The 26,100-nt window shown below is 28.5% G+C and overlaps 2 protein-coding genes across 10 annotated transcripts in view; one reads left to right on the top strand and one right to left on the bottom strand.

Moving 5' to 3' along the window:
* The window catches only part of LOC142325243 (E3 ubiquitin-protein ligase KCMF1-like), a 61,648-nt gene extending 42,308 nt beyond the window's left edge, over nucleotides 1-19,340 (bottom strand). For 2 of the 3 annotated variants that reach the window (XM_075366734.1, XM_075366735.1), the window contains exons 1-2: nucleotides 19,097-19,339; nucleotides 3,021-3,188 (exon numbers count right to left, since the gene is read on the bottom strand). In XM_075366734.1, the coding sequence (XP_075222849.1) occupies nucleotides 3,021-3,188; nucleotides 19,097-19,112 (184 nt within the window). In that variant the 5' untranslated portion in view covers nucleotides 19,113-19,339. Of the gene's footprint in view, nucleotides 1-3,020; nucleotides 3,189-19,096 lie in introns of all 3 variants that reach the window. The other variant, XM_075366736.1, reaches the window with a different exon arrangement.
* Nucleotides 19,341-19,806: 466 nt separating this feature from the next.
* Nucleotides 19,807-26,100, top strand: part of LOC142325241 (nonsense-mediated mRNA decay factor SMG8) — a 73,440-nt gene continuing 67,146 nt past the window's right edge. For 2 of the 7 annotated variants that reach the window (XM_075366730.1, XM_075366726.1), the window contains exons 1-2: nucleotides 23,413-23,523; nucleotides 25,528-25,659. In XM_075366730.1, the coding sequence (XP_075222845.1) occupies nucleotides 25,610-25,659 (50 nt within the window). In that variant the 5' untranslated portion in view covers nucleotides 23,413-23,523; nucleotides 25,528-25,609. Of the gene's footprint in view, nucleotides 20,041-20,973; nucleotides 21,118-23,408; nucleotides 23,524-25,527; nucleotides 25,660-25,765; nucleotides 25,785-26,100 lie in introns of those variants that run through there. The other 5 variants (XM_075366728.1, XM_075366729.1, XM_075366727.1 and 2 more) reach the window with 5 other exon arrangements.

Here is a 26,100-nt window from a genome sequence, read left to right as displayed (position 1 = left end):
ACAGTTAATATTTACTTATTTCCATCTGCTGTAATACATAGAAGCACTACAATGGCATGTTGTTTTTTATATTCTGCACTAACTACTTAAACTTTTTTCCCTTTTAAAGATACTGTATCATTATGGAGCGAATCAAAGTAAAGGGGGGATGATTTCATCTACATTTCAATATTCTTATAATTGATGGATAGCTTGTTACTAGATGAAAACAAATAAAATATGTTGTAATGATTTTTAAAGATTAAAATAAATAAAAACAAAATTGTGAAAAATAAATAACACATTTTGTTTATTTTCTTTTGCCCAATACTCATAAATTCATACATGTGCTTTACATGAAGTCAAATGATATATTGCTGAAACTAAATGACCTTCGCAGAGAAGTTTCTAGCAGATTGAAATTATCTATGAAAAAATTCCTTCCTTTTTCATATACATTTCCTGCACCAACCTCTTCATGAATTAAAATTTTCAATTTTAGATTTATCAATGGCTTCTCTTGCTTTCAACTGTAACATTCATATTGTTACTGGTAGTGCTTTAGATAGAGCATCTTTTAAAAATTGAGCAACATAATCTACCTGGGGAAATCTTCCTGTTACTGGTCCTGTGAAACAGTTTGCTGTAGATTTGCTAAAAGTCAAATCATGTTGTTTATGCAATCTATAAACATTTATTTCTTCACTGTTAAACTTTCTGGCAGCTGATCTATCCTTCTTCTTCTATGAATAAGAAGAATCACCATACTTTTTATACTGGCTTTGTAGTGAACTCTTCTTGATACCATTGCTAGTACAAAGATGATAAGATTGACAAAAATATGAACAACAAAATATGCAGCATGTAAAAAAAAAAATGAAATAGCAAAACAATGGAAATAGGTAAGTACATACAACCAAGTTACAAGATAGACTAAATACCTACTGAAGTTTACCACAGGGAATGGTAGTTTCTTATTATTAAGAAAAAAAAGTGTTAACTTCTAAATAAAGTGAAAGGACTCATCTCATTGTTGTCCCTTCTTGCACTAATGATTCTGATAGGATTCTGAAAAACTACCTGACTAAATAAATAAGTTAAAAATACCAGTTTTCAATGGAAAAAAAAGAAAAGATTTATTAACTTTGGAGAGAGTGTGCTTTTATTTTTAATTGTTAATTCATTATAAATGTTAATATTAAATCATAATGATATACAATACTTAAGCTATTGGAAAACAAAAAAAATAGATTAAAAAATCTGTAATAAAAGCTTGAATCTAAGCTACACACCTGATCTTTTGGATATTAAAAAGAGGAAAAAAGTGCAGCTTAGATTTGAGCAAATAGAGTACATAAGAAAATAAATTACACAACCTATGATTTTCAGGAAATTTAATCAATAAAATAATTTGAAGTAATTTAAAGGAACTTTTTGAGCACAATAATGGTTCCTCCAATATTTTAAATAGCAATAAAAAGTTCATTCATAGTAAAGAAAACAAACAGAAATAAACAACCATCAATCTTCAATAATGAAGTCACAACTAACATAGCAGACTAAGGAACCAAAGTGCATTCTTAATTATACATATATAACAAAACAATTGTTTTAACAAAAATGATAATTTACAAAATAACTGCTTTTAACCACATCGAACTACAAATTCCTCAATGAATAATAATATCTAGCAAATATGGGCAGTTCAATTGCTGATATAATATTGATTAATATCCTACAGTATAACTGACAAAAATAAAATTTCTTACATTATTGTTATTGTTATTATGTACAACAACATTACAAAATCAAATTTCAGATAGTTTGGTGTGATGTTAACAGTAGTAAAACACTCCAGTTAAGGAGTGATATTTTAAAACGTATCATGTTATTAATGGCTAAGATCTTCACAGTCAAGATAAAAGTTAATCTCCATTTAAATGAGCAATTATTCTTAAAATCACTGGAAAAATATATACATTACAACTGTAACAATCTCATTAACCATTAATTTTATCTCTTGGTGTCCTGGAAATGACTATAGACTGCTTCATTTACAACTTGAGCAAGTCAAAGAATAATACTTTTGGCAATAAAATGGAATAATGAGAAAATAAGTAACATAAGAATGGTTAAAAGTATATTTAAAAATTGACTCCCTTAGATTTGTGAAGCAAAACAATAAATGCAAACAACACAAGTGAATGGGAAACATGTTTTATGTGATGTAAACGTCTAGTAACAACTTATAACTATAACAGACACTGTTAGAACCAAAAGTATTAGCTTACTATTATTACTAGTCATAAAAATAATTTAATTAGACAATTAAAAGAAATTAGAAAAAGCAAACAAATCCTACACATTAATTCCTACTTTTTTAAAGTAGGAATTAACAATAGCCTTGTTTACAATTATGAAACGAAATTGGTTAAAAATGTTAGTTTGCGCAAAATCTCTTTTCTTTACTGATAGCTGAAATAGCATCTCTTAAACAATGCCCAATACTTAAACTGACAGTTGAAAATCAATTTTTTAAAAACTATATAAAAATGAATGCAAAACTTTCTTCTTAATTTTTTTTAAAGTACTTTTAACATTAATTAGTTAACATAATCTCTTAATGAAGTTACAGGAAAGTTAAAATTAGGAACTAGAAATAAAAAAGAAATTTAAAAAAAGAAGAAATAGAATAGACAATAAATGGGGTACTTTTTAAACTTAAATTTCAGTAATACTTAAAAGGATTTCTTCAAGTAGATATAAACTCATGACAATAACCCAGGAGGTAAAAGTTTTAATATTATATAAAACTCAACCTTTTTTTTTTGAAGTAGTTTATAAGCTGTAATGCCAAAACGTTTTTCTTTTGGCGCATACTTTAGTAATTCACAAGAGAGACTTTTTTAACATGTTTCATTATTGATCTATTATAATAGTACTAAGAAAACAAATAAAAGTAACTAACAACAATTTATGCAACATATGTTTCTGTAGAAAAAAAAATTCACATCATAAAATAAATAATAGATCTAACTTACCAAAATCTGAACGTGTTAATATACATTGCATAGGATGTTCAGTCGTATGTCTTGTAGTAGTTGCCCCAGCTTCATAACAAGTTGCACAAAGATCATAATCATAACAAATTAAACACTTATAGCGACGACCTCGAAAATTACCTTTTAAACATGAATCACAACTAACCCCTAGAAAAAAATTTAAATTTTTATCAATAAAATTTTAATTTTAAAAAAGTAATTAAATATATTAATTTCTTTTAACATTACTTTTTATGTCAATACAATTCAGTTAGAATGTCGGTTAATTTCTATTTGATATATCATTTCATAGTAGAAATCGAAGTTTCATAAATAAAACAAGATTAAAAATATAATGGGTTGTAACTTGCTACTTGTGTTAAAATAAATATTCATCTACATGCAAAAAATAATTAATATAATACTTTATGTTCTAAATTTAATGCACAAATTTTAGTAATTTTATTGCTAAATTAAAGTTTGTTTAAAAGCTACATTTGATTAAGCCAGTATAACAGTGACAAGTATAAACCTCATACAAAAAAAATCATACTCCTTAAAGATAGCTCAGTATCTTTTATAGCAACCACTTTTGAGAAAAAAAGAAGGAATATTGCATCAGTAAATTAAAAAAAAAATTCTATCAAATCCTACTAGCAATTTGATATCCTCTGTAAAATTTGATATTTAATTGGAAATGAGTAGAATCTTAGACATTTTACGAAAAAATGTACTAAATATGAAGGGAACAAAGTAAAATTTGTACAAATCAGATGGTTACAATAGAATAGAGAAAAGGAAAAGATAAGGTATAGTATAGAAATCTAATCTCAATACTTTTTTAAATAAATATGGAAAAAAAAAAGAGTAAAGAACAAGTAAAAAAATGAAAAATGTTGATTCACATATGATGTGAAACCTTATCTAGTAAAACCATCTAGATGATTAGAAAGAATGCTAAAAGGGAAATTCAATTTGAAATTTAACAGTAAAAATTAGTTTCTCATTCTAACCAACTGAGATGATGCTCCAATATACCAACTACATAACAGCTATGTGATGCTGACCACTATCCATAATATTTAGCATTGCAATGACTTAAAATATTTGAAGAATCAAGTCACACCTACTGAGGACTCATCCACAATTTTTCCTCAACTCCTGAGTCAAGATATGAGCTAACACTGGCTCTCCCTGTATATTAACATAAGAAAAATGCTGAGAACACAAAAACTGCAATATCTTGAGAACTCATTGCTCTATTGGTATGGCAAATCACTTAAAACAATGATTTGCTGGGACAGGTTGGGCCATGAAGTATATATTTTTCCATTTTTTTGTTATGGCATGCGTAGCAGTATTACACAATGAAGAAACAACAGGCTGCAACCAGTATTAAATTTTTAAAATGTTAATAAAAAATTTAGTTCATAAAAATGAGAATACCATGAAATATGCTAATGACATGAAGTGACACTAATTAAAATATGTATTTAAATTAATGTAAAATAAAATTTCATTTCAATTGGGATTTTTGTTTTTGTAATTACAATATAACATAGCCAATAATATTTACCAATTCTGTCAATTTTTTATAAACATCGCAACTTAATTATTTGTTATGTGTTAATGCAAGCATGTGTAGATAAAAAATATGGTGATATGCTATATTTTTTACTGGTCGCAGTTCAATCTGCTTACACTGCAAAAATTTCTCATTGGCTGATCCTTAGAGCAAAGAAACTCAGAAATTTATGAGCATATAAAAGATATTTTAGGATGTAAAGTTTTAAAGGTTAGTGTATTCGAGAGAACAATGAAGACGTATGTATTAAATCATTTGAATGAATGAAGAAAAAAGGATGAGAAAAAAGATATCACAATACAATTTAGTCTATGGATTAAATAACCAAATAAAACATCAACTATTATCATAAATACTAATATAAAAAATAATCTGATTATTTTTTAAAAGCAAGTATACTACTTAAATGTATTTTATTTCAACATAAATGAAACAAAAACACATTAGCAAATGTTCAATTAATGACATTAAAATTTAAATAACTATATATAAATTATTACGTACATAACTGCACCTTAAATAAATAAAAAAAGCTATTCCAGTTAAAAATGTTAACCAAAATTTTTATAGAGGGTTTTCAATAAATAGTCAAGAATAATCTTCTAAAAATAAATGACCTATTAAAAATTATGCACTATTGTCCCGAATTCTAAATATACAAGTATGCCTGTATATTTTTAATCATATATTTTTCAATTTCTAAAAATAAAAACTAATAATTTATAACAAATACATTTGCTGAAATGTTCTATGAAATTATATAACACTTCAAAATGTTTTTTATAATTACTAAAAAACTTCTTTTTCAATTTAACTATTTCATCAAGCATAGATCTTAATTATTTGAAATGGATTGCCAAAACAAAATTTATATGCTATTATGTTTACACATCTTACTTATTACAAAATTAGATTATTACTTAAACTGTTTGATGCTTTAGATATTATGAAATCACTTCAAAGAATTAAAATGAATTTAAACATGATTAAAAACAATATAAATATTTATATAACCAATGACTTTCGGCCAAAAAGGGATACAATTTTAAATAATGAATATTTATTATAAAATAATATTGCACTTTATGTGACATAGATGCAATCCTTTAAAATTCACACAGGTGAGGTATGAAAATAGAATGATTTACAGCAAGTAGTTTCCAACCCTTTACGACCAATGACACACTTCACTTCACTGAATGCCCACAATATTGTGATACTTATTTGTTTTTGGTTAATAATAATGATACCTTTCTTTTTCTGTTTAGCCTGTGGAACCATTGTAAGGTATTATTTCAAAGGATAAATGAGGATGACATGCATGTAAATGAAAAGTAGTCTTGTAGTCTCAGACTGACCATTCTTGAGATGTGTGGTTAATTGAAACCCAACCACCAAAAAACACCGGTAGGTATCCATGATCTAGTATTCAAATCCATGTTAAAAATAACTGCCTTTACTAGGATTTGAACCTTAGAACTATCAACTTTAAAATCAGCTGATTTGCGATGAGTTCACCACTAGACCAACCCGGTCGGTTAATAATGATGATGATAATAATAATAATAATAATAATAATAATATGTAGTATCCAAATCTATGTATCACACATTAATGTTAACATGAAAGTGAGCGCATTCTTCTAAATAGAAGCAGTCTATCAAGCAGTGCAAGAGATCAGTGAAAGACAAACTTAAGTACCTGGAATACCAACTTATCTATACTAATTTCAGATTAAAAAAAAATCCATATTATTGTTTTTCTAAAAAACTTGCCACACTATAATTAAAGTGAAGTCTGTGCTTGGTGTATTCCACAGAGTTTGTCAATACTTAAGTCTTATAGTTAACAGGCCAATAGCAAATCATCAAAGATGTACCAGTTGGTTCCTCTTTACATTTCACCATTTTCATTATGCTGACCATTTTCATTATAGAAAATGCTGATTTGCACAAGCACGATGTTGAAAATGGCAAGGGAAATGTTTATGGCACTTTTGTAATTGTAGGATACTGACATTGTGCATAAATCCAAATATACTAGTAAACCGTCTAGAAATCTTTTCATGGTAGAATTGCATGACAATTGAACAATTAATTTTTTTCTTTAACAGTTCATTTAGTGGCATTTTGAATGTTGATTTCAGCAGGTATACTAAAAGAAGAAATTATCCATTTGATACTGACATCCCATGTTTTGGTGAAATATTTTCCCATGTTTTGTATTGCATGCTTCCATTCATAGTTCAATCTGCAGAACATTTCGGCAAGATATGCTAGATTGGTACACCAGAAATTACCTTCCATAAGTCTTGCATATTCTGCCTTTTTGTTTTCAGAAAAATAAGAAACTGATCTTGAACCTCTACCACTTGCATCAATACTTTACCCAGTAGAAAGTAAATGAATTCCGAATGCAGCAATAAATTGATATGCTTGGCTCCCATGGAGTCACAAAGCTTTTCAAACTGTCTACACTTATATGACCTTGCTTTTAAATAACTAATCAACTCAATAGTAGTTCTTAACACCTGTTATAAAAATATTCCATCAACTGTTCTCATAATTAACACCAGAAAACAATGAGTTGTCAGTTTCACTTCCCTGAGAAACTTATGTAGGATTTTCCCGGTTAATTCTGCTGCTCCATCAGTACAGAGATGATATTTCCAGGAAATATCATGTTCAACAAAGTAATTAGTCATAAATATCTTTGCCTGTAGCAGTGATTTTAAGTTCTTGGCAAAATAAAAATTGCTCAATAATACCTCAATATGTTTGAACCTAATAAAGCTTATTAATTGACATATACCACTTGCAACAGTAATTTTGTCTAACAGTAGAACCAACACAGTATCCCCTATCAACATACTGTTCACATTAACTTAAAAGTGTGACATTTCTTTTATTCTATGGCAGACTGTATTATTGGATAACGAAAACTTTGGATATTTCTTCTGCAGTATCACAGCACATTATTTTTACAACGGCTTTTGCAGCTGGTAATATTAGTTCCTCTCTTACATTATGAAGTTTTTTCTGGGGCTATTAACTCGATACTGCATATGAAGCATTCAATGCGTCAGAAATTGAAATGCATTTTATTAACACACCAGATTTTTTTATCTGTGATTTCAAGCCGTTCAAATATTCTCTTGGTTTTGAAGCTACATGAGAATGATTACTTTATGTTTTTTAGTTTATTTGGCATCATCGACTGACTTGACAAATTTATGTTTGTCTTCACACCATGTAAAACCATATTATAAGTATTCGTCACAATATTTATGAAGCAATGCTTGTTTTTGAGAATCTTGAAGGGATTAATAATTTCTGTTCACAATACTTGAACTAGCACTGCGATGTGACTGCCGTTACAGGTTCGACTGCTGTGATTCGGCTTGTTTCAAATGAGAAATCTATCCATGATAAAACTGATATATAAAAATATATTCGTAAAATAGTTGCACTTTACCTACTTATGCCAGGTATAAGCTGAAACTGGTCAGTATATTATGATGACTGTAATATGCAGTCTAAACAACTGCAGTATTGCCAGGTTTTTTTCAGCAGAAAATTCCTAAGTCTTGAAAAATCCCAATGCTGAGGGATGAATTCCTTAACATGGCAGCTTGGTTTATAACCAAGTGGGATGAGCAAACTAAGTACTGTTGCAAGTGTTCACCCTCACTCACAATATCAGAAGAAAAATTACTCAACACTGTTGCAGGTGTTGTTGACTGTTACAGTCTATTTCAAAATAAATTTTTTCATATTAAAGGTTACATGGTAAGCATGAATTACTTAGTACAGAGACTTTCCAAATAGCATAAAATTTATTTTTAAATTCTAAAATTTTGAAACATTCCATAGTGACACAGCAGATTGTGACACAATGGTTTGGAATCACTGATTTTAAGAATAGTATGTATTTTTATAATTAATTTGCGTTTGTAGGGACAATATATATTTCATTCAACATTTATTAAACAATTATAATAGTCTTTGTGATTGTTAAAAATATGTTTACCAGTTAAATATAGTAAGAGTTCATAATCTAGATTGTTATTATATAGTTCATAATATCAATTTAATCTACAGCATCTGCTCATGAAACATGATGTACTATGGTTCATTATCATCATATTAAAAGATGTATCTCTATATTCAGCAATTTCTTCAATTAGCATTAACATGTCATACACATATAACAAATCTAAATCAGAATACTATATACCTATTGAATTACTTTTGCAATTAAAGTTTTTTGTTTTTCTTCAATATTTTTTTCAAAAGTATTTTGTGCATAAGGTTTTAGTAAGAAAATATTTATTCATTAACTATTATTATGGGCATACAAAATCTTCTACCAATCTAAATTCATAAAACAAGAACATACTTCACTGCAACAAATCAGTGCGATGTGAAATTCATCTTGGCCCTGGAGGATTACATTGAATATAATGAGGATCGTGCTTTTGTATTTATTGACATATGATGCAGTTCTTGGCAATCAACATAATATGAAGCTGATAAAAATGAAACATTTGTATTTAAAACACAAAAATTCTGATTGACAGGTTTTAGGGGCTTGGAATCATTCCATTACAACAATTTTTTTTAATATTCATGATATGCAGCAGCTAATGCACTTTCATAATAAAATGCATGAACTAAAATTATGTCTGCATATTCTTCATTAAAAGATTGAAAAGGCTGTTTACACTTAAGCTTGACTGTACTTTATATACTTCTACAAACTTATAAAATTATCTAAACACAATACACAAAACTTAAAAAGCTGACATTTGAACTTAAAATGGCCATTTATTCATTTTTCAATCTTGTTTATTTATTTTTGTTAATTTTATTTCCTTAACATTAATTTTGTTGCAATATTTAAAAAAAAAGTTTTTGCTTTGATTTAAATTTGTTGGATACAGTTCACTTTATACAAAAAATTTTATCGGAATAAAATTCATTGGAAATTAAAAATTCATTAGATTTACGTTAAATAAAAAAAAAAATTCCTAAAACTATTTTTTTATGATTTTCAGCAATTTTCTCAGAAATTATTTTATACATAGTCCTGGGACCCTTTTTTATTTTTCAGTAAAAAAAAAAAAAGTTTTGCTGTATAATTTGCAGCCCAAGAATTTATGCTTTATTTTCACCAGCATAACATTTTCATTATATTATTTCTGCCTCTTTGTTAGTATGAAGTGAGATCTTTGCAAACAGCATGTTATTTCATTATGGATCTCAATTTCATTTAATTAAAATCTATGTTAGAAGTATATGAAGAAATTAAATATCTTCACTTACAAAATGATGTAATGAATATTTTTCAAATACATTGTTAATGCTAATTTACTTAATATAAAGTATAAAAGAAAGGTGGTTTCAATATAACCATGTAGGTGTTAATCTGTTTATGAAAATCAATATATTACGATGTTTTTACACAACATCAAGAAAGATCTATCTAAAATTTATTTATAGAAAACTGCATAATTTTAGATTGCAAAAACTATCAAATGATAAAAACACATTTTTAATAATTATACAAACAATTATAAATGTGGAAACTAATATGTCTTTCCTGTTAATAAATACAAAAAAAATATTCATGATTGCATAATTTTAATATTGCTACATATAGTACCAAAGGCTTGTTACTATCTATTTTACTTCGAACATGTGGAAAGCTTCATTTTTAATTAATGCTAAAAAGAGTTACTGCTAACCTCAGAAGAAAAAATAGAAGCTTTTGAAATGTGGTGCTGTAGGAGAATGTTAAAAATCAGATGGGTGGATAAAGTGACACAAATGAAGAGTATTGCAACAAATCGAAGAAGAAAGAAACATTTGGAAAAATATAGTTAAAAGAAGGGAGAGACTTATACGTCACATATTAAGGCATCATGAAATAGTCGCTTTAATATTGGATATGGGAAAAATTGTGCAGGCAAGCAATGTTTGGAAATGCAAAACAAATTATTAGAGATGTAGGATGTAGGGGGTATACTGAAATGGAACTACTGGCAATAGATAGGGAATCTTGGGAGAGCTGCATCAAACCAGTCAAATGACTGGTTTAAGGATAATGCATGAATGAAACCATATTAGTTTTAATTTATTTTGTTTATACTTTAATTTTATTTAATATACTGATAGGCATACAAAAAGAATTCTACCGGTATGGGGAAAAAGCTGCTACTTTTAAGAAATGTACATGTGAAAAACTTACCTCTTGATAAAAATAAGAAAACGATGCAAAAGGTTAATGTAAAGAATCTGTTTCTGAGAGTGAATTAGGATTCAATGGAATGTGAAAATATTCATGGGTAAAATATTAATTTACCCAATTTTTTCAAACTGATTTTTTTTAATTTCTACAAATTGACTGAATTTCATACTTTTTTGAAGATGACAAAAAATTAGTTTTTCTTCTCTTTTTTTAAATTTACAAAGAACAAACTTTAATAAACACCAGAAGTAATATTTTTTAAATGGTAATTGTATTTTTATTTTTCAAGTATAAATATATATATATATATATATATATAATTTTTCATTTATTTATAAAAACTTCATATGAAGAAAGTCTTAAGTGGTAAATAAGTCTTGATCAATTACTTACAAAACAGAAATTCACATTTTAATAATATTAGTTTATAGTATTTATTTTGCTATCTATTTATTTTTGACTAATGCAGTATAGTCAGTATACTTATCTATTTTATAATCTATCTACTCCCTGGTCAAAAACATGACATACTGTTTAATTTTTACTGTATATACACAAACTAGGGTAACCTCAACAGTGTTGAGGTTACCTCTTAGAAGCTTACCTACTTTGTCATAAATAACTGATAACTACATTTTTACTCATAATTATATTTAAACTGTGTAATAATATACTCTATTTTCATAATGATAATAATTAAATTACAGCTAGGAGAATGTACAAATGAAACAAAGAAGACAGGGATTTACTTTGACAAAACAATCTACTATTACATGTAATTTGCAATAACTTAAACACATACACCACAATAAATTTTTAACAAATAATTAATAAATTATAATAATTAATACTGCTCATTATTTTATACATAATTAAATTAATTATACATGGCAGACTTTCCTTTATTTATTTTACTAACATTTTAATTCTTACAAATAAAAATGATGAATATTACAATAGAATCTGGCTGATAACAGAATGAAGATTAAACAATACCGTCTAAAACAGAATTCTATCTCTGTAAATTTAATTTACTTCAAGAAAACAATGTAAATCTACTACTGGCTATTAAAATCTATAGAAGGAATCTGAATGAATATTTATAGAAGATTGATAATATGCATGTCCTACAACTTTAGGAAAGGGTGAGATCATTCCTTAATAATTGAAAAGTTTTTTCTCAATTACACTTTAATATTGCACTCTTAGGCTATGCCACAGATTCATGGGTAATTTAAGTCTGAACATATTTTTCATGTAATTTCTTAGAAAATTTATTTTTACAGAATTTTAGAAGGATGAAGTAAAAAACTGCTAGGAAAATATGCTTAGAAACTGCTTTTTGAAGAGGAAATATTAGGGCACAAAATTAATAATTATAAATTTGTGGTCTGCTAGCAAAGATTTTAAAAAGTTTAATTAATGGATATAAACAATAATAATTTCAAGAAATAACAGAGGATGTAAAGCCAAAGAAAAAAGTATTGGTAATGATGACAATAAAGCAAATTATGTTCCTTTAGCCCAAGAAGTGCTTGATTCAACAAAAACGGCAATGAAGTAGTTGAAAGCACATAAAACAGGAATTTACAGGAAAAGTGTTATTACTTAATCCAATTAAAAGTCATAATTTACCAAGTAACACAAAGATTTCTTTTCTTTTTTTTAAAAAGAAAATAGCATTTAAGTCCCTTTGCCCCTTAATAGAATGTTATAAACTGGAAAACAGAGTGGAAGATTATTTCACAACGAAAGTGAGTAACCTACCAAAGAAAACTGATCAAAGTGATAGAACTACAGTTTAATTTTTTAACAGTTTATTTATTTTTTATTATTTACTCTTAACAATTGCAACAAAGATAACCACTGATACATTTTTTTAACTTTAAATGTCATAATATATCTATAAGTAAAGAACAAATTCCAATTAAAGATATAATTACTCATAACATGATGTAAATATGCTGCCGCTGCTGCTGCTACTACTACTAACTACTACTACTACCAGTAGTAGTACTGGCATATACTACCTCAATTAGCAGTGATACCCAGCTAATTGAGGTTAACAGCAATGACTTACTATTATCAAGTTGGATGGACAAAACCATATGCTCCAACATCTCCTGATGCAGTACCATCTCAAAATACATATTTTTACAAAAAAAAAAGAAAAAGACAATAACTATGTAATTTAACCCACATACAATGTAACTTATAGGAAAGCAATAAACAGGGCTATGAAAATTCTGATATGTTGCCAAGAGTGAGCACATAACAGCCAACAATTCTCTTTTTGTTTTCATTCATAGATATGAACATTTCACTATAATAATATTTTTGTCCTGTGTGTTATCCAATTAACTGCTTTTTTCTTTCCTTTTTTTAATCAAAATTTATATTTTATTATTTTAAATGTTCTATGTATTTTTGATTTACTGATAAATATAAAAAAATACATGGAAGTTTATAAGATTATACTGAAAAAAAAAACCAGTTAATATTGAGACAATATCTATAGCAATCTCTAAAAACCACAAAACTTCAAATACTATGAAGATTAATGAAAAAATCTGAAGGCTTTTCGCAAATGAACCATAGTCCAACTCATAGTCAGAATTTAACTAACCATGTTTGTTTTTACATACTAGGTTCAGTATAAGAAATGATATAAGTCATCAAGTTCAGTATAAGTCATCCAGAACTAAAATTGTGCACAAAAATTGACCTTTTTTTGAAAGTAAAAGAATAAATCCTGACTTCAAAAAAAATATGTTTGTACAATAATCTTCATTCCTATTATTATGTTATTATCCTGTATCATAAAGAATTTACTCCTTTGCCAGAAGTCAATTGATTAATTAATACGTAAATAATCTGCAAATAATAAATATAAGAGGAAGAAACAAACAGGGCAATATCCTTACATAAACTATTACTTTATGAGAAGAAAAAACAAAATTAAATGTTTCCACTGATTAATTATTTTACTTTATGAGTTTTCTCAGATATCACCTTATTCAAATGAATATTTATAAAAAATAAGAAAATAAAAACTCCATTTTAACGACGTCATTGATTGTAATGAACTTTTATTTGGTGACTAAGATAATGAACATACATTTTTGTATTTTTACTTTTAAATCAATTCCAAAGAAACAGAGATCTGTACAAAAGAACTTAAAGATTATTGAAAAAAGTTAATTTTAACAATATTCTGCTACAAGTATGTAATTTGCTAAATCTATTTATTAATAGAAAGAGGCAATCGATGAAGCAGAATTGTAATAGTTCTTATTAAAATGGAAAGCAGTGAATTTTATAAAATAAACAATGTTTATATCTGCCTATGACAATCTAGTTTTTTTTAATTTTTTTTTATAGTATTTGACAAAAACTAACTGTAATACGGTTACAATTGTGTAACAATGACAATATTATTATTTTAAAATATGAACTAAAATATTTATGGCTCCCATTTCACACAATGAACTTATTTTTTGCTGATGCTAAGTCAAATTGGTATAGAGGATAAGGAAGGTTTTCAGTTTAAGGCCCAACTATACTTGTAACATCTGAAAGCCCATTTCTGTTTGGTCCTAATTAACAAAATACACTGGAGTGGTAATTGTATATGGTAATTGAATCTATACTACAGGTTATGCACTCGCTGTATAAATAATGGTCCACACTTATTTGTGGGCAATGCTCAATAGATATTAGGGAACATCTGGAATAACAAAAAAAAGTTGACAATATGTACCAGGGAGTGAACAAAATAAAATTAAAATATTTTTTATGCATATATATTAGTTGCTATAAATAATATTAATAGTAAGACATTTTTTTTTCAATTCTAATGATGAATTCATAACAGATTTATAACCAGGAAAATTATTTTTCAAAAAGAACATTATTATAATAAATGGCAATGTTACTTATCAATACTATTACAATAACATTTCTGATGAATTGTTAGAAGTTCAATTAAGGATCTAGAAAAGGGAGATCATATTTGACAATGTTTTTCATTTTCAGAAATAATGAAAACACAAATGGAATTCAATTTAGAATACACATACATATCCTTTATTGATTATATAAAGACATTTTACAGAGTCAACTAGACAAAATTGTGGCAGATCACAGATGTCCAATGCACTCTCAATTTTTGTAAGGACTTAAGCTTAGGTGCATTGATTTTGATTGATGCTCATCAAGGCTGCAGTTTATTCCTTAACTTTGACACACACACACACACACACACACACACACACACACACACACACACACACAGAACCTTCCTTTGGTTTGACAAGGAAATGGAGTGGTACTGATCATCAGGGACATAATAGTGACTACAAATGCTGTATGATCTGCATCTTAACTTCATCACTTAATAGTTAAGATTAAAACATTGATTTCCCTACCCAAACCAAATTGATGGTTTTGTAGTTGTTATCTAGTATGTTTAAGAATGCAACAGGTGATTTCTATCTAGAAAAAGTAAGAATCTTTAAATACAAATATATAATTGTGGCCCATGGACTGCAGTGAATCTTGGTACTTAAATAAAAAAATAAATAAATAAATATTGGGTTACATAGAACTGTACAAAGAATCTCAAAAAACAAACACTGAAAATTAAGATTGAGTTTTATAAGCCTATTATTATACGGTTGAAAACCATGGAAGAATAACTGACAGTAATAAAATTACAGCAACTGAAATGAAATTTCTATAAATGGTCAAAAGATTCTCTCAATTGGATTTGCTTATTACTATTATTATTAATAAATATATGCAGAAGATACAGTATGTTCAATAGCTGATAAAGTGCTAGTGTGTAAAAGGAGGGTGAGGGAATATACATAGAAAGTGACTATATTCCAAAGGCTGCTTTCAGTTATGGACCTCAAGAAAAACTTAATATAGGAAGGCACAACAAATATCGGCAGAATAGAATTTTTAAAAATATAATATGAAATGAATAATATAAATGAACAAAAATAACACGATTTAAAATTTTTAATGATTGTTATAAATCCTAACACAGCTAGTACATGTATAAAAATGTTACAAACTAGCGGTACTTACGTATTAACGCCACCGCAGCTACAGCTTTATTTAAGAACAAAGTAGTCAATTGGATTTCGGTGGAAAATGAACAGTCTATTAATTTTAATAAATGGTTATTTATATTTATTTATTTTATAAATATAATTTAACCAAACTTAACCTACGCTCGCTAACCTTGACTAATTAACACCGTAATTTTTTGAGCATTTATTTAATAAATTCAGTTATTATTGCAATTATTTATTATTTAAATAATCAAAACACTCCTGTTAATTAGTCAAGGTTAGCGAGTGAAGCGAGCGTAAGTTAAGTTGGTTAAATTATATTTATAAAATAAATAAATATATAAATAACCATTTATTAAAATTAATAAAGAGACTGTTTTGAATCTATGTTAAACTCTATATCGGCCCATTTTCCACTGAAATCCGATTGACTACTTTGTTTTTAAATAAAGCTGTAGCTGCGGTGGCGTTAATACTAACTAGCTTTTTGAAATCGGATGAGATGCTAATGCCTACTCTACGATGGCGGAAGAAGATTACTAATAATAAATATTATTTTATTACTTTTTCCATTACCTTAAAAATGGCTTTAAGAAAGTTTCTATTTGATATTATTATAAGTGATTATTAAATATTATATATAGAGTAAATATAATTTTTTCTACTATTACTGAATTTTATCTAATTTTTTTTGAGGTTAATGTAACTGCAGAAATGAGTATGTATATATTATGTAAAATAACATATATTGCATTTTGGTAATATAAATTATTTATAGAAATGTTTAATAAAAAAGATATACAGTTTTTGTAAAATATATATATAAATATAAAAAAGAATGAGTAGTTATATATCCCATATATAAACTACTTATTATTTTGATATAAAAAGTAAAAAAAATATACACACCTTCAAATCGGATTGAACCCAGTACCATTGGATATAAAGCTAAAATATTGGCTACTAGACCAACTGACCACACACACCCACAAAGTTAAATCATAAAGTCATAAATACATCTGGATGGTAGGCAGATTTATTTAGTCATAAATAGGAATCTTTAGGAAATAGATATTTTAAAACTTATTTAAAATATAAAACTTCAAAACAGCATATTGATAGTATATTTGTAATACAGATAAATTATTAACAGTAATCTGAGTTTTAAATATTTAAAGAAAACCTTTGATAATTAGTATGATAATTCACATGTAACTCACTGAACAAAATAAATATAAACACTTATATAGTAAACATTATTTAACATTTACATTCAGACCTTAACTACACTCATACTAAAGGTACTTAAAATTCATTTCTAACATTATTTCTAACTGGAACTATGATTTACATTTGCAAAAATTATGTATGCATATATGGGCTAAAATAGAGATTATAGAATTCAGATATAAAAATATCAAAGAATATTTGTTCTTTTAATTAGGTGAGCTTCATAATAATAAAATATGCCTATTGACTGCAAAGAAATAATAACTACATTAATAACAATCAATAAATAGAAAAACATTTAAAATGTTTATGTAAATGTACATAAACAATAAATCAATTACATGAAAGATCTTGGTTACAAAGATATTACTGACACTGCTTTACAGACAAGCAAACAGTACAATGTTGTGATTCTGATCAAGATTTCTAACTACCTTAATTAGAGAAATGTAGAAAAAGGTTAATTTTAAATTAACATTAATTTTCAAAAGTGGTATTTTACACTGTAGAGATAGTCACTTCATTGGTAAAAATTATTGTTCTCCAGATATGCATAAATTCCTAGTATTTAACAGTTTTATGTGATTTCAAAGAATAACAGTTCTACTTATTTAATTATGTAATATTAATACATTTATTTTAGAAACAGTTTACATTAGCATTTATTTGCCTTATTTTATTTGTGAAACTTATATATACACAAAATATTAATATTGTATAGGAAAACATGAATTGTAAATAGAATTATTAAGAATTTTTTTTAACTTAACTTTATTAACTAGCAAAATTATCCATAATTATTAATATATAATAAATGCTAAGTATCAACATATGTGTAACCGTAGTAGTACTACGCAAAAATTCTCAATTAAAAAAGGATATTTATTACTAAAATGAATTAGTAAGAAATATGAATGATCATAATAGTAATGGAAGACCATGCTGATTAAATCCTTTATGAATTTTGTAAATATTAATATTCCTTAGGTTATATTTGTTACAGAAAATAAGTAATTATAAAACTCAATAAAGATTCTAAAATATGATTACTGGTATTAAAATGCATTAAACAATCATGCCCATACTACACCTAGGAACTGTATTATCAGTGAAAATAAAGAGGCCATAAAAATTGTTTCAACTTCATTAAGAAAAATGAACAAAAAAAACTGGTAAATTGATTTTAGAAAAAAACGCTGTACTAAATTTACCTACAAGGAAATTGGAATCCTAGCTTGATGTCAATAATAAATTATATACAGAATTTCTGTTAGGTAAGGTCAGGAAAAATTAATACAAACAGAAATCAAGGAAAAAACCCAAATCCCGCTCATTTTTATTCCAGTAACTGAAACATATACTTGAAACGGAAATAAGTTGTAACTAATTCCAAAAACTTAACAAGCTGTCATGAAAACTATCGGATAAAATTTGACCTTAAATTAAAAATAGTAACACACAAAACACAAAATTACTTCTCTTTTAATCCCGCGTAATTTAGTAATTAATTAAAATAAATATAATAACAATAAGAACTGTAAATACGCCTTCCTTTCAACATGCAAATGCAAGATTACCGTTAAAGTTCTACGGATCAACCTACTGTGCTAGAAGTAGTTTAACATCTAAGTAAACAAACAATACTGAAACAAACAAAGTTTATTATTATATATGGTAAGGTCGGAAGATCCTTAAATTGTCTCTTTTCTAAAATGTATATAATGTTTTGAATTACTACAGAAACGAACCACCCAAAATTAAACACAACAGACGTTAACATTAATATTGCACATTCTTGCGAGTACGTCAAATTATACGTGTCCCAATGAACTGCTACCATTTGGAATTATTACAAATCATGTAGTTACACATTAGAAAAGATATCAGCCTAATTTCTCATCAATTTCAGCCATTCATAGGCCATTACTTACCTTCATGTCGAGACATTTCACCCTGTTGTCTTTTACTTCTAAGGAACACTGCACCTCCTCTTTTGAAACAAATGAACAATTATTAAACAAAATTAAACATCTGACGAACTGAAATATTAATCAATACATATAATACGACAAATTAATTTCCGATAAATTCATTTTCTATTCTTAAAGTCGGCAGTAAGTCAACGATCTGAGGTAACCCAACCAGAACCCAACTAGGCTATAATGACGTCACAAAATCATGGCTATATCTGAAATGTACATGAACTACGCATATTTTCCATTGCTATAGAAAATAATAATGCTAAAAAATAATAACTGTTCAGTAACTGCAATGCTTAAAAACGAAATAGATGTACAATTTAAGTGATAGATGTTATAGAAGCGGAATATAAAAGGTTTGTGTTCGACAATGCTAAAATTTTGTTATACAACGATATATTAATTAGAAGTTATGTCCAGTTTGAGAAAATAGAGTTTGAAACTGATATCTGCTCGATAAAAGAAAGTTACGATACATAAGTAGATGGACATTGGCTAAAAAAATCACGAAGAATAAATAAAGTTACATACTTAAATTTTATGAGTCCAAATTATACAATTGATCTTTCACACATATTTCTTATTTAAAGACGAAGGGACGTTCTCACGTTCAGTTATGGCAGACCTGATAAACAGCTGATAGTCAATCTCTGATTTCAGTTATAGTTGTGTTTAATCGTGATGTTTGCTTGATTATCATATTTACAATTTTAAACGTACCAATTGTTTTCATTGCTATAAAATAATTAATTTCTTACCGGTAAAAAATATATTTATTTTGACCTCAGAATATATATGAAATTGGAATGGAAATTGTACGTTTTAATTGTTTAATATAAAATATAAGTGATATATTATTTCTGCGATTGTATGTTAATTTTGTTATTAAATGAGAAGTAAGTTTTAAGCTATATTACTGAATATGCAGTCGAATTTAATTTTCTGTTCTACAAAATTTACTAATTGAAGAACTAAAGTTACATTTCTTATTATGATAAATAATAATACAGTGGATGTTAAATAGTAATTTGAAAGTTCAATGCTATTTTAGTATTACATTAACAAAACATCTTAAATGATTTAAGAAATGAAAAGTATATCCCAATCAGTGAAATTTGAATAAAATAAATGTCTATCATGTGCATTTAACATCGTTATGGATTGCACTGGTTTATTTTAAACTATTCTTGAAGTCTTGTAATTTTTCACTTTCCACAAAAAGTATAAAATTGGCCTGTTGAACTTACCACATTTTAAATGTTTCTATGTAAACTTAAATAAAAAAAAACCTGTCGGCTATCTGGACACCTATTTTCACCCTTTTTATAAAACAAAAATTGCCATTATAACTTGTTAACTTAAGCTTAAAATTGAAAACGTTCATGTCTTATGAAATAATAATTATTTAGATAATAATATGTATAAAAGTTAATAATGCAGATAAAACCACATTACACAATAATGAATGTGGCATTCAGATAACAAAGTGCCATCAAAATTTCTGAAAGCTGGTTTTAGAGTAGCATTTATTGTTAGAGAAATACAATTAAATTATGATATTGGAAGATAAATTGACAGTAATTCTGAGCAATTGATAAACTTCAATTTTGTTTATACTTTAATATACTATAGTACATACAGAGTACTATAGCACCCTAGTAATTAACTATCAGCATTATAAGTTATTGAGACCTGTTCAGATGCCAATCCATTATGTAGAGAGAGGTTAGGGCTAAGGTGGAGGTTAGGGTTAAGGCTCTTGTGGAGAGAGGTTAGGGATAAATTTTCACCATCACATAGGACATTCATCCAAATTTATGTTTAAACAGAAATATAGTCGCTGTAGAGAGAGACTACACCATATGTTCAATGCTATTAGTCAAGTGTATGACTGATAATCAATCACCTTACAAACATTGCCATTAGTCATCTTCAGCAGCTGACTCTGCATCCAACTTTTAATGATTATTAAGGTTAGTTTATGGTTTATTTCTCATTTCAGAAAACCCCAACCTTAATAATTCTAACCCCTATCCTCTGTCCACAGAAAAAATTAACATCTTAACAGGTTATCATAACTAGCAAATAATGCTAATTGCTCACAAGTAATACCAACTTCAATATTGCTAATTGGAGTACTGGTAACATAGCATGGACTTTGACCTTGCATGGGCCACCCTGCTGTTCCACCTGCTTTCTGACATGTAGATCTTTTGTTTTTCTGATCCTAAGCATATCTACTTCGGTATATTAATGTTTGAAAAAAAATGTAGGTGATCAGGTATTTGCTCAAAATTACTGGATTGACGTTTATGATCAGTATTGTTTGATAAGTTTTCTTTATGGTATTTTAGGTTAGTTGTTGTTGCGTGAATAAATAAATACTTTTAAATTTCAGTATCTATAATATCTGATAGTTACTGAATTATAAAATTACAAATTCTGTTAAATTAGGTTTCAGGGGTTAATGAAGTCTTAACAGAATGAATGACAGTATTCTTCTTTTTTTGTAGGTTCTAATTGCTGTGTGCTGTTTACAAAGCTTTTTTCATAAGTTTTGAACAATTACCTGCCTTGTTCTTGAGGCATGAATTTAATATTTTTATTTACGTGTAAGAATTTTTAAAAGTTTAAAAAATTCCATCAGTGTTTTGTGCCAACATTCATCAATGAATTCTTACTACCTTCTACATTCTGTTTTCATTGTATTTTTTTTTTAATTTCCTTTTGATTGTGTATTCGGCTTTCAACATGTGCTTTCTTGTATAATTTTATGTAATCAACTTTACACAAAGATTCAAAAACATCATCTACATTTGCATGATTAAAAATTAATTTATAAAAGGCAATATTTCACCAAACCATTGCTCAGCATTGTTACTGGCAATACATGTTCATGTTATGGGTGGGTAGTGTTTTTTGTTGCTGAGAAGCATTTGCAACCATACATTACTGTACAGTTTCGTGTTTTCATAGACAGATTCTGTTTATTGTATAGATAGCTGGTGTAGTGAAAATAATAGAGATGATTGATGGCAATGTTCTTATAGCTGCAGTATTTATTCTGATGAATTTACATATTAGTAAAAAAAAGAAGGGTGTGGATGCATTGCTATTTAATTAAACATGATACCATATGTGGTTTAACACTGGAGTTTATTTTAGTTAATTACCTGTGTAAAGAAATGTACCTAAATATGTGATTTTGTTTTATTTTTATATTATTTGTTTTAGTCAGGATCATCTTGATAACTGTAGAGTTCCAAATTATCTTTTCTTTTTTTCAATTTTTATAGTTTAATATAACATTATATATCTCTTACTTTGGGATGTTTGAATTACATTTACAATGTTCAGTGTCTTCTCATTTATCTTACATACTGGTTGCTGCAGAATTCATATTAATATGCAGACAAAAATATCTCCTTTAATAATAGCCGAGTCATTTGCCATGTCTTTGAAGGCAGGTGGAAACACTGACAGTATGCAAGCTATGATCACCAGTTTTGCTGCATAAAAGTTTTTCTGTACATGACCACTCATTTCCAGCCAAATGCCAGCTACGCAATTGAAGTAGTAGTACATTATCATGAGTTATTGCCTGTTAAAGTGTGTCTTTGGGAATCCTGAATCTATTCTTTGATACCTTTCTAATTTTTGGCAAAAATAGATTTTTGCTGCAACATTTGTTTAAGGTGTTTCATTGGAAAATTGTTTTAATGTGCCATTCCTATCCCTTGAAAAAATTATCTGATCTTATAAGATACTGTGGGTAGAATTGGCATCTGCTGCCTGAAGGTGGTCCTAAGTTATCCTCTATTTGTCTTATTGTCTATGTGTAGATATACCTTTCTAATTATATATCTTTTCTGTGTCCTTAGTAATCCCTTTTTTGCCATTTTAAACTTTGGATTTAAGGTGCTAGCCACATATTGAAGATTCAAGGGTGTGTACTGCTAGTACATCCTTGATATGATTCAGTTGAGGAGGTGCCAATGGACTGATGTGATGGTACTTTGCTGTTTGATAGTTATACAATAAGTTTAATGGCTAAAATGGTCATTGGGTTATACCAGGTTTCTTAGTCTCTTCAAAAATATGAAGTTCTTCTTTACAGTAATTAAAATATATAAGTTAAAGTTTCTGATTATTGCTTCCCATTAATCTTGGTTAATCAAAAATCTGTTGTATAAATTGATTTTATATATATTTTTATTTAGTTTAGCTACATATATATATATATATATATTTTTTTTTTTTTCAGGTATTTATAGTTTAGTTATGGATGTTTAGCATTGAGAAAATTGTTTTAATTGTGATAAGAACACATTTAAAATGAAGCCAAAAAAGTTTATATTACCTTTAGATTTATACAAAAAGTAAGTGTTTAGTAGTATAATTTTTTTATTGTTTTAAGTCTTGTTAGCAATTATTTATTTTTATAATAAACTGTTTAATCTAATCAGGATCATACAGAATAATCTTTATAATAGAATTTTCTATTGGCATTTTATCTATTTGTTTTGTGTGTTAATGATGTACGAGTTATAGTCAGAAGTGTTTTTTAATTATGAGATTTTCTAGTAAAGCTTCTTGTTATTAAGTATACTGTTGTAAAATAATTTTTCATATAATCATTTGTTTCAAAATTTAGGATGCTAACTTTCTTCTAAACAAAGATAAAGGAGAGTTGCAGTAGAAAAGTTTCCATCACAAATATGTCAAGATGTGATCCATTTCTGATTCACTCACCATTTTCAGTCTTACATAATGCATAATCTTATGTATTTTTGATATCTTATTATGTAATAGTTTTTCCACAACACCTTGTTTGAAAAAGAAAACTTAATAATAGCGGAAGTTATGTTTAATAATAGCATAACAGCAGAAATATCTTCTAGACATAATTCAGTGATGTCTGTTACCCTGGAAATAGTGCTAACAATATTGATAATAGAAGATTATTTTTAGCATTGATAAACACTCCACTATCAATTTTTATTGATAATTCTGTTTTGCACTTTATTTTAATTTTCACTATACTTATTCAATTTTATTGTAGTGGTCAATTTATTAAATTCATTTCTAAGTGAGCAATGGCTTTTTTTTGCTAGAGGAGGGGAATCCTTGTATTGATACCAACTGGCCTCAAACCCCACTGTAGTGTGAGACTCTCTCTTGTGAACCTACCCACTAAAACCTCTCCTCTTCTACAACATGAAATGTCCCTGTCATCTTACAATATTATCATAGCAACCAATCATTGTCTCCATTCACACAACCTAGTAAAGATTTAGTCTATTCATTTCTATGAAAAATGCTTTTCTATGCTGAAGGAATCAATCGCAAATGAACACAATGTTTTCTGCAGTGTCCTCTGCCCTGCAGTAATCACATTCTGCAGCATCTGCATGCGCAGGTATGCCTGCACTGGGTCAACTTGTACCCCAATTCCCCATGTTTTTAGAAGGTTCAGGATCAGTCTGGAGATCCATCTGTCTTTCTTGACTGATCACATTTGTCCTCCCACCTGCAGAGAAGCTATTCTTTGCATCCGCCTTATTCACTTCTCTGTACATCTCTCCCCCCCTCTTCACAACAAGAAGATCCAAGGGTACAAGTCTAGCCACTATGCCTATGGCATCATCTGAGATCGTCTTGTACCTGCAATGTACCAGAAGAGAGACATCTGGCTAAGAATTGCAAGAGCTATCCAGCATGTGGACCAGACTGGCCTCAAACCCCACTGTAGTGTGAGACTCTCTCTTGTGAACCTACCCACTAAAACCTCTCCTCTTCTACAACATGAAATGTCCCTGTCATCTTACAATATTATCATAGCAACCAATCATTGTCTCCATTCACACAACCTAGTAAAGATTTAGTCTATTCATTTCTATGAAAAATGCTTTTCTATGCTGAAGGAATCAATCGCAAATGAACACAATGTTTTCTGCAGTGTCCTCTGCCCTGCAGTAATCACATTCTGCAGCATCTGCATGCGCAGGTATGCCTGCACTGGGTCAACTTGTACCCCAATTCCCCATGTTTTTAGAAGGTTCAGGATCAGTCTGGAGATCCATCTGTCTTTCTTGACTGATCACATTTGTCCTCCCACCTGCAAAGAAGCTATTCTTTGCATCCGCCTTATTCACTTCTCTGTACATCTCTCCCCCCCTCTTCACAACAAGAAGATCCAAGGGTACAAGTCTAGCCACTATGCCTATGGCATCATCTGAGATCGTCTTGTACCTGCAATGTACCAGAAGAGAGACATCTGGCTAAGAATTGCAAGAGCTATCCAGCATGTGGACCAGACTGATGGTCCATACAAAACTTTTGAGAGCACCACCTGAGACACAACCCTTGTTTTCGATTTGCAGGTCCTTCAATGTTGGTCATCATCTTATCGATGGCGACAGCTGTTTTGTCGGCTTTGACTAACACTTCTACTGTGACTCTGGTATGTGGCAATCTGTCTTATTATCCACATCCCGAGGAACTTCACTACAGAGGTAAGGTAGACTACTGCAGAAGTTGGGTCCTAAACGACCCTAAATGAAATCAGGGTCAACTTATACCTACCAAAGTCATTGAAAATTTGGGTCTTCTCAGGCAAAAGCTGACGTCTGATCTGTGGGTGCGCAAGACAATAATATTTATTACCTCATTCTCACTGTCCATCACCCCTTGTTCCAATTTGGTTGTCATGAGTGCAAAGTGATTGGTAAATCTAGCTAGGGTTGCCCCAATGGGAGGCGTGGGTAGGACATCGTCATACATGATACTCCCCAGTGTTAGTCCCAACACTGAGCCCCATGGAACACTGCAACTCATCCTGATATGTACCTCTCCCTCATTGAAACTTCCCATCACCAAAGTTGGCCGAAAGAATTCTGGGTCATTGTCTTGCCTCCCCTCCTTCCGGAGGAGCACAAACCAGGCTAACTTTTAGG

The sequence above is a fragment of the Lycorma delicatula genome, chromosome 5 (genome assembly GCF_047948215.1).
Source record: "Lycorma delicatula isolate Av1 chromosome 5, ASM4794821v1, whole genome shotgun sequence".
NCBI lineage: Eukaryota > Metazoa > Arthropoda > Insecta > Hemiptera > Fulgoridae > Lycorma > Lycorma delicatula.
Note: the sequence above shows the minus strand (reverse complement) of the source record. Positions and strands in the feature narration are given on the sequence as shown.